The sequence below is a fragment of the Toxotes jaculatrix genome, chromosome 1, assembly GCF_017976425.1.
Source record: "Toxotes jaculatrix isolate fToxJac2 chromosome 1, fToxJac2.pri, whole genome shotgun sequence".
In the NCBI taxonomy this organism is placed as follows: Eukaryota; Metazoa; Chordata; class Actinopteri; family Toxotidae; genus Toxotes; species Toxotes jaculatrix.
The window spans coordinates 17,138,424-17,148,557 of record NC_054394.1 but is presented as its reverse complement, the minus strand read 5'-3'; the positions used below and the strand labels follow the sequence as shown (position 1 = coordinate 17,148,557).

Genomic DNA, 10,134 nt, shown 5'->3' with positions numbered 1-10,134 from the left:
CCTTAGGTTCAGTATGAGATATTCTTATAAAATATGGCACAATGCTGACCAAAGAGTACTACCCCAAAGTACTGTAGTATGAAGTAGCCAGATCTAGTGCTGGAACACCTTCAGCCACGACTGAGTTACCAACCAGGTAAAGTGTGCAACTGCCCAGGCGTCCTATACCTCCAGGGGCCCCGAAGATTCCAGATTTACTCCATATTATTTAGGTCTACATATTCTAATTAATTGCAAATCTATCAGAAAGTTGCTCTGCTGAAGTAAAATATCAACTACAACCACTTCTCCATCTTATGGCTTCCAATCTGTGTCAAAATCTAGTTTATAGTTCTTATTGTCTGTTGTATCTATTTTATCTAATTTTGTGTGTGTGTCAAGTAATAAACACACAGAAACCCTAGTATTATTATACAGTATTATCTTTAGAGGACTGTAACCTGCTGTAACCAATCTAAAGCCTAAATTTAAAATGTCAGAAAATAGTGAAAATTTATAGAAACAGGGGAAACAAATATCAAAAAATTTGCCAATTACTTTTCTGTTAATCATCTAATATATTAATCAACAAACCATTTCAACTGTACAGTACTGGCATGTGCAGTGGGATCAGTAGGGGCCTCATCAGCACATTTTACATCAACATGGTCTAGTATTTATAGTTCCCAGCTTAAGAATGAGTACCTTTGCTTTCACTTCAGTACACCACCACTGATAATACTTGTGTATTTTATTTCCCTTAAGAAGAGAGAAGCTACTCTGTATTGTAAGGATTATTTAGTGTGATGGATAGATTGCCACCAGACTAAGAGTTGTGTACAGTCTGATGTGTAAACCCAGAGCGGGATGCATGAATTCGTCCCCTCTGTGGCCTGCGGCTAGGTGGCGCTGGACTAAAAGCTTCACTCTAACCTGGAGCTGTGATTAACTGACTGTCCATCCCAGAGGAGGGAAACTATACTCCTGCAGCTCCGCACACCGGTCCCTCTAGTCAGTAGCAGCGCAGCTCATCTGGAGGAAACAACTATGAGAGAGTAGCTAGCATGCACGGACAATTAATGTAAATGGCGCCTGTCAAAAGGAAACTATATCAGCGTTTGCTGTTCTGTGTCGTTTTTCTTCCTATCTCAGGTAAGGAGCAATTTCATTAGACGTTTTGTGAGAGAGTAAAAAAATTAACTAACTGTCGGGTACATCACCGTCACTGTCCGCAGTGTGTGTTTGGCTGTGGAGCTTTAACCGGAGCTGGCCGCAGCCTAACCTTTCACTTAAGTTTAAAGCTGCTCGGTAACTTAACGGTAAACGGATAGACCAGCGGTCGGCAACCTTAAATACTCAAAGAGCCATTTGGACCGTCTCCCACAGAAAAGAAAACCCATTGACATCTAAAAGGAGGATAACACTGCATAGATCGTTTCTTTTGTGACCTGTATGCTATGTATAAAAAAAACTATAGTGTGTTGCATTTATGAAATCAGTGAACTGATACAAAGAACACGAAATTTTATTTCTGCATGTAACAAAACCATTTTCAAACTCCGAAAAAAATACGCTTGGTCTTGATTCTTACTTTCAAATAAAAAACGCAATGTCTATTTGAGTCCTCCTCGTATTTATGAAATAAAAATCCAAACTTAAATTATCCACCTGCAGCGAAACAAAAATACCGTGTGCTACTGTGTTCCGTCATCTTTTTATCGCGTGTACAGGAGCGTGCAGTCAGCTGTCAACCTGAACAAAAAAGGTCTGTTTCACTAAACAGTGTGAAATATATATATTTGCAAAATAATAGCCTGTATTTAAAATATTTATTGTGATTTATGTGATTTTTGCTCCTGAACCTCAGCGCACAGTGTCTGCACATCAGGACTGTAAGCTGTCGTCTGTGAAACTTTTCTTGGATTTATCCATCGTTTACCCACCGGGGGTCGAAAAGCTCAATAAATCTTGCCACCGGGTGTCGTACATCGGCGGTTGTGACGTATATTTTGAGCGACAAAAAAATTAAAAACGTTTTATTTTAATGTTAGGGTTCGGGTTAGGGTTACATGCGGCTCTGGAGTCGCGGGTTGCCAATCCCTGGTCTAGTAAAACTTGCTGATAAGCTGCTGCGAAGTCAATCTTAGAGAAAATCTTACCTCCACTAAGGGTTGCTAAGCTCCTCTAAACAAGGTGAGGGGTAGCTGTCTGTTTCAAGTGCCTGGTTAACTGACACCTTATAATAATCACACAGGTGAAGTGACTGATCTTTCTTCTCCACCGGGACTATCGGTGCTGCCCATTCACTGTGCTTAACTGGAGATATAATGTTAACTTCCTCCAGCTTTTTGAGCTCTTTCTCTACTCTCTCTTTCACAGCAAATGGGTGGGGTCTGTGTTTACAAAATTTGGGAGGCGCATCAGGTTTGACTATGATCGTGGCCTTAATGTCCTTGAGCGTCCCTAACTCCTCATCAGACACCTCTGAATATTTCCTGAGCATCTCACCAACTGAGCTACATTTTGTTTCATTACCTGAGATACCTGATCTCTGCCCAGTTTAGTCTGAGTTGCCTTAGTCAGTCTCTGCCTCATAACGTTGCTCCATGCCCACTGACAACTAGAAGCGGCAAAACTGCTGTCTGACCCTGGTAGCCTACTGTGGCTGTGATCCGACCCAAACAGGGATGCAACCTCCATTGTAAGCTCTAAGCTAAACCTTAGCTTTCTATAGTAGTATGTGTGAAAAGTGAAACAGGATTCATGGTCCTGTCAGCTCAGTCACATGGAGCCTCAGGGTTTTGTTGAGACTGCTGAAGTTATGACTCCTGGATGTGTAGCATACTCACCCTGACATACACCTGACATTGCCACTCTGACCAAGAGTACATCAGTGATCAGTGTAAAAAAAAAGAAGCGCTCGGTTACCTCTGACATGATCATATCTGAGGTTGGTGGCTTGTTTGACCAACCAACAAATGAGAAGCCCGCAGCTCATATCAGCAAAACTCTGGAAAAAATTGAATCAAGTGGCGAGCTCAGATAGTTTCAAAGACATTTGTCGATGACATGTATGATCATCTGATGGTTACTGAGACATATCAACAACAAACAGACCTGTCTGACTCTGCCATCTCACAATACGTGAGGAAGGTGGATGCCACTGAGCGACACCTTTCTCCTGAAGTTCTGTATGCTATGACAGAGGATGCAATGGCAGTCAAACAACAGCTTGCATCTCGACTCCCTGTGTATTTGTTTTAAATCAAACCTGTCTGATCTCCGAGCATGTGAAGCAAAATGGCTTAAAATTGACTTTGGCATACCTGATACACACTGGGTTAGACTGACCAAATGCTAGTGAGAAGCAGCTTGTCAACATTTATCTATCACTCAGCCTCAAAAGACGAATAAACCTTTACATTTGCTAATAAAGGAACCTGAAGTTAAGTTATTCATTTAAACCACATAAAAAATGCAAATTAACCATGACTAACTGTTTTGGCTAATTCAACTGTCAGTCAACTTTGAAACTATTTCTTCTAACGATCACCATTAGACTTAATATATATTTAACAGTTAACGGGTGTAATGTTTTTAAGCAGTGGTTTCAGTCAGTGCTTCATTTCAACCACCACCGTCGTTAACTTTATAGCCAACTACTGTAGTCCTATACGGTTCTAACTCTTCTCCTTCCTTTGTCTTGGTAGGAAATTGTTGTTGAAAGATTGAAAGTATTTGTGTAGTTGCAGGTTTTTTTATGCTATTGCTTTGAAGTAGAAGTGAATAACCTGCAGGGTGTTCTGCTCTGATATATTGAATTAGGGCCTTTTAAGGAATGACACAATACCTCTCTATTCAGTCCTCAGAGGTCACATTAATGAAACATTACGTAAAGGTCATGTTGAGAGTTCCATAATAGGTTTATGTGTAAACTAAAGGATCAACTGTTTCACCTTCAGCTAGTGACTTTATGACCCATAAGTAATTGGATTTAAGTGGAGCAGAAAGACTTTATAAAGCTACGATGTGATTACTGTACAGGACAGTAGACCTCCCACTGGCATGCCTCGCAGATGCAATGCTTCACCTTAGTAGGACGTTTTAATCTGTGTCACACTTCCATCCATCTGGCACTGTGAAAACTGATAATCCCCACCCAGAGGATATTGAGTCACAGCCTCCAATAAGTGACATTGAAAGTGAAAAAAAGCTGCTTTTACTGCTTCTCTGACTGTTCTTACCTCTCTTTCTGCAGGTGTTTTATGCTTTAGTGAGTTGTTCTTCATCAAGGAGCCCCATGATGTCACCGTCATGCGGAAAGAAGCTGTAATTTTGGACTGTCAGGCTCACGGAGAGGCACCCATTGACGTCAGATGGCTCAAGAATGGAGTAAAAGTGGTGGAGAATGAACGGGTGTATCTGCTCTCCAATGGCTCCATTTATATTTCAGAAGTGGAGAGCAGAAGAGGAGACAAATCAGATGAAGGGTTCTATCAGTGCCTTGCTCAGAACAAGTATGGAGCAATCCTGAGCCAGAAAGCCCGTCTTACAATCGCAAGTAAGTATCATGCTGGAATCACATTGGAAATGTGATACATCACATGGCATCATGTGATATAATGTAGGGTGATGGACGAAATCAAATCTCTGTAGTTCTGCTCTTTGCCACCATTTCCTTGCAAAAATCACTAGATGAGATTCAAAATTCCCTGCATGAATCATCCAAAGAGATTAAAAACTCATACACAATACTGCTTATTTTATTTATTGTCCTTTCTGTTGTTCAGTGTTGCATTCAGAGCAGCTTTGGTGGTAGCAGGATGAGGGACAAAGTCTTCAAAGTTGGAGCCCCCCCCCCCCCCCAAAAAAAAAAGATACTGTTTGGAAGGGGAATATGCCCATTGGTGTGGTAATGAAGGAGCAGGATATTTGAAAGGTTAGGAGCTGTCCAGGATACCGGCTCTCCAATGCTAAAGAGCAGATGACCCCTATTCACAGGCCAGGGCTTTCATGTTATTGCACCCTGATCGCTTGAGGAATTGTTCTTTTGGAATGCTTTCTCCTCCAGTGCTGTGCGAATTGGCCTTGTATTTTAAGGGGGGAGTAGAGAAGCTTCAGGCAGAGTTAGTCTTTTGGGACCTTATATCCCCTCCTCCTACCCTACAGGCTATGCATCTTGCTGTTCCACTTTTGCAGAATGTATGTTAATACTTTTACCATGCATGCAGCGCATTCCAATCTGTACTAAAACATGCATTTTTAACATTCCAAAGAAGGTTAATAAGTTAATAAAAAGTTAATATTGTATTAAATGTAATGAGGCAGAAAATAGCTGTTTTACACATCTTGTCCTGGAATTATAATCCTCGATTTTCATTCCATGGTGGAAGATTGTTTTACTTTAAAGTCTGTTCTCCCCTGTGATAATAATGTGGCGAAGATACAAGTAGTTATTGAAAAGTGTTATTGTTGACCTCCCGAAGATAAACTCTGATCCTTTGCTTAAACTTTTGAAAAAACTGTATGAACTTTGGCTTAATGTTATTTTATGGACAAATTTAGTGTGGTTAGTATGAGCTACATAACACCTGTCAGTTTTCTCTCTGGTACACATCCCAGCCTTTTTTCTTCTATTTAAATGTATATATAGCTTTATTAATTAATTGAGTAGTTTACCTGCTTTATAGAAGTTAAGAGGTGATAAAGGCTGCCAGTAAGCTTTACTAGTTTGTTTTAAAATGGCACTTAGACATGCTTGAGGGTCTATCTGGAAGCTCATAAAATTTGCACATACCTGAGAAATGCTCAGTTGAAGGACACAGGGGTAGCAGTGGGGGTTGTTGTGAGTGGCGTGCACACACACATAAGCACACACACACACGAATGTGAACTGCCGTTTCCCAGTACCACGGTCTTACCCTGAGTGTCTAAATGACCAAACTTTATTGCAGGCTTTAGCAGGTCAGTAGGGGCTGGAGGCTTTGCACACAATTGTTTTCTGCCTCACTACTCTGGTGAAAGAGTGAAAAGCTTTTCACTCTGACTGTTTTTGTCCACATTACCCCCCCCCCCCCTTTGCTCGCAAAAGAAAAGGATTTCTTTGGTGGCAATTCGTTGTCCTGATATCAGTGGACAGAACAGCTGGGCCTGTTCACCACAGTAAGGCTAATTACATAAATTGTAAAAGTTAAAGATCTGAGGTTGATTCTAAGTTTACGTTTTGATTGAAATGTCAGGGTGGCCGTCCTCATTAAACAGCATGACTCTCTTGTATGACCTACCGCATCATAGTCTGTTCAGAGATGTTAGTAATATGTGTGTCATTTGTCTTTGGTGTATTCTAACAGGAGAAAGACTACATAAAATTGAGTTTATTATGAGTGTTATGAGTATGTGTCACCATGTCCTGAGGTCTTTTCACATGTTAATTCCTGCCCCAGCCTCAGTGTCCCCTTTCCAGAGCCATAGATAGATATCCCTTTTCATCAGTCATACTACCACTTCCTTTCATATAGGCTTAGTTGTTTATCAGATGTGAGTAAAGGTAAGAATGGCAGTAGGGATGTTTTATACCTCAAGTGCAGGAATGGTACCACTTGTGGGCTTTTTAATCCTGTGCTCATATGCTGAAGCTGTGGATCTGCTCGTTGTTCTTGGAGGAATGTGATGGTGATGGAGGGTAACCTTAAACAGTGGGTTGCTAAAGCACAAAGGTGAGACGGGATTTGTCCCTGATGAAAAGGAATGTGACACATGAGCCTCATCATGTGACTTTTGTCAATAGACTAAAGATTGATGGGAATTTCAGTAAAGAGATTGCCTCCAGAGTTGGCTTCCTTCTTTTGACTGCAGGTAGGTAAGGCATGAAAACAGAGGAAACCGTTTATCATCAAGGCTCAGTTGTGTCTCACAAGTTGGTGTAAATTTGTAAATCGGGCACTGTCTGGTGGTGAAAATTTCCCATTGCTGTCTGGATGGTGTCAGATATGTTTGACGGAGCTGCTGCAGTTCACTTATAAAGTTTATTTTACCTCACTAGTGTGTCCATAAGCAGTCAGATCAGGACCACAGCTTTATTGTAAGTTGCTAAGGAATTCATCTGACATGCACCGGCTCAGTACAATTAGAAACCCCAATAAGACGAAAGTAAACCTTGCACAGTGTGTGCTGTAATGTGAATGAATGAAATGCCCTTAAGTGAGACAGCTCAAAGCCTGGAGTCTTGTTTTTCTCCTCTGCTGGACACGAAAGGTTACCATGGTTCCCCTGAACGGCAGGCCTGGAGGTCAAAGGTTTCTTTAAATTGTTCAATAGATGGAGGGTGAGTGAGACAGAGTGTAGTTTTATCAGTTGTTGCAGTAGTCATCAGTGGGTATTTTTTCTTGAACATCTTTTTCTCTCTGACCTGTCCCATTAACGCAAGTTTTATATTGTAATCAGCTGTCAACTTTTTTTCTAATATGTGTCGACAAAGGATAAAACTGTTGTTAAATTCAGAATATAGCCATTTACAGACTGATTTCTTTAACTCCATGTTCTGATCTGGAGATTAAAGACAATGCAGCCACTGTGTGTGGTGAGTGGAGGGTTGCTGTTGAATCATTGGAAAACTTCGTAGCAGAGATAAGGGACTGGAGGAGGGGGTGAATGCTCCTTCCAACACTGCTCCCCCACCACCCGGTCAGTGCTCTGAGAGGTCACGCTGCTCATGGGAATAGTTCTTTGTTTAGCCAGGCCAGTGGTCACTTGACTATCCTGCAGCCTGTGTGGAGCAGCAGCACATCTGCCAACCAGCTCGTGATTGATTTGTGGGATCTTTCAGCTTTGCATTCTTCTCCTTCTTGCTTATCAGCCCTCTTTTTTTTTCCAAGAACCTTTTATTAATCTTCAGTGGGGTCATTTAACGTCGTAAAGGACTCATCACTCAATTAAATAGCAGTGGACTCTTACAGAATTGTAGAATGAGTAAATGTAAACTTATTTTGGTGGCAACCATGTGGTGTTCTCCACTTCATGGGAATAGGACCCATGAGGAGAGTACATGTAAAACTTCAGAGGGTTGTTTCAGTAATTCAGTGAAGGTTTTTCATGGGCCTCCAGATGCTGAAGGCCATCAATTTAACCTGCTGCCTGCAGGAGCGAGAGAGGATGATCAATTTTAATGTCTCCCCTAAAAGATGAGACCCTGGGGCGTGGGTTGGGTTAGGGATGGTTGGGGGGGCATCGTTGCATCCACATAGCTGAGGAGCTGAACGCAAACTGCTCCTGTGAACCACAGTGTTGAGATCACATTGAGGTGACTATACCATCACTGACAACTTTTACAACAGCATCTCAGCATCTCTGCTCATAAGACATTTGAAGAAAGGATTTGGATGTGGCTGTTTTCTGTGATCATTCCTCTGCATTTGGATTTTACAAAACAGCGCCTATTCTTGTTTGACAGTTTAACAACAGTGTCTTAGGATGTATTTGACACAGCACGTTACCTGAAAAAGAACTATACATTTTAGATATGATATAGAAAGTGCATATTGTGCAACATGAGCTGTATAATATGTGCTCTGGTGCACACTACTATGACAGCTATGTTAGTATTTGAAGACAGAGACAAATGTCCAAATTCTCCTTGCACAGTATTATGTAAACTGACAGCAGATAAACAATTTTTCGTGACTAAAAAGTAAAAACAAGTAAAAACAGATTGTTGAAGTATTTTGGTTAAGATGAACATTAATTATCCCCTGAATAACTGATATCAAAAGCAGTATTGAAAGTTTTCCATTACAGTGTAACATCAGAGCACAAAAAGAAATCAGTACGTCTATTTTTCAGTAGCTCTAATAGCTCACAACATGTCGGTAAAGTATGCTGTGCTACGTTGTGCTCCTCAGAGACTGAGGAGAGAGGGGTGAACTAATTCCTGGTATTTGTAAGGGAACCTTTGTTTGGGTCTGACCTGTCCACTGACCTTCAGTTTGTTGAGCTGCTGGCATCAGCATCACCATCTGTTGCAAGTTGAAGAGAAGCAAATACAACTTTGCTCTTCAGGTTAGTTTTTGACCATAGGTAGAACGTACTGTAATAAACCAAGAAGACAAACGGACAGACTCATGTTTGTAGTTTTACAGCTTTGAATTTGGAGCTCTAGACATTGCTCTTACTTAAAGTCAAGCATGTATTTAGTTTTAACATTGTGATTCAACATGCCACAACTTTTGTGTATTAAGATTATGCTGATTCAGAAAGCGAAAAGAACTGAAACAAACAAACAAACAACAAAAACATTCTCCCGTGCTGAAGCAGCTTTCAAACTTATCATAGTGATCAATTCTAGCTGTGGTGTAATGTTTTGCAGCAGCTGGAATGTGTGTATTCTTTTATTTGTTGCAGTAGCAGCAACTGGCAGATGTCACTGATACAGCAGGAAAGGATATTATTACAAAACAGCATTTCAGAACTTTTGCAGCTGGAGAACGATGTGAGAGATTTCTTGGCAGTTTGCAGGGCAGCAGAGCCGGTTTAGGGTGGTCGTGCAAGGCTCTGCCTGAGTTGGGTGCTAGTCAGGATTTGTGGAGGTCAGAGGTGAGAGGTGAGATTGCTGGGAAGGGCAGATGGTCAGAACTGTTTCTTCATGCTTTTGGGGAAAAGGCTGAGGTATTTATTCTGAGTTTGAATTTGTTAGAATGCTATGGCAAACAAAACCAAGGGTTTTTAATTTAGATATTTTGGTGGCGTAAAGAGAAAGGGAAAACACCTACTCACTGTGAAACATTTTTGTTGAGAAACACACAAAGAATAGATGACTGAATGAGTAAATACATGTAATTAAAGTAAATCACATAGAGCTTGATGTGTTTGCCTTGATAATTTCATCTGCACATTAGATGCCCCTTGGCAAACATCATCGCACAAAGCAGAAGGTCAGCCTCCTATTTTCAGTTGGGAGTGCTCTGGCCAGTGCTCGGCAAACCCTAGCAGCTATAGATTTCCCACCTTGTCTTAGTAGTTTATCAATAATCAATGATTATCCTGCTGTTTGTCAATCTGGCATCATTTGACTGAATGGAAAGGCAAAGTAGAGTGGCAGAGGAGCAGTGTAGCTCATCTCTCATGCCCCGCAGCCATATCACTTCAACACATTAATGGAAT

The 10,134-nt window shown here is 41.1% G+C and overlaps 1 protein-coding gene across 1 annotated transcript in view; it reads left to right on the top strand.

Moving 5' to 3' along the window:
- The first annotated feature begins 1,064 nt into the window (after positions 1 to 1,064).
- Positions 1,065 to 10,134, top strand: part of prtga (protogenin homolog a (Gallus gallus)) — a 29,396-nt gene continuing 20,326 nt past the window's right edge. The window contains exons 1-2 of the mRNA XM_041037073.1: positions 1,065 to 1,131; positions 4,238 to 4,540. Of these exons, the coding sequence (XP_040893007.1) occupies positions 1,065 to 1,131; positions 4,238 to 4,540 (370 nt within the window). The remainder of the gene's footprint in view (positions 1,132 to 4,237; positions 4,541 to 10,134) is intronic.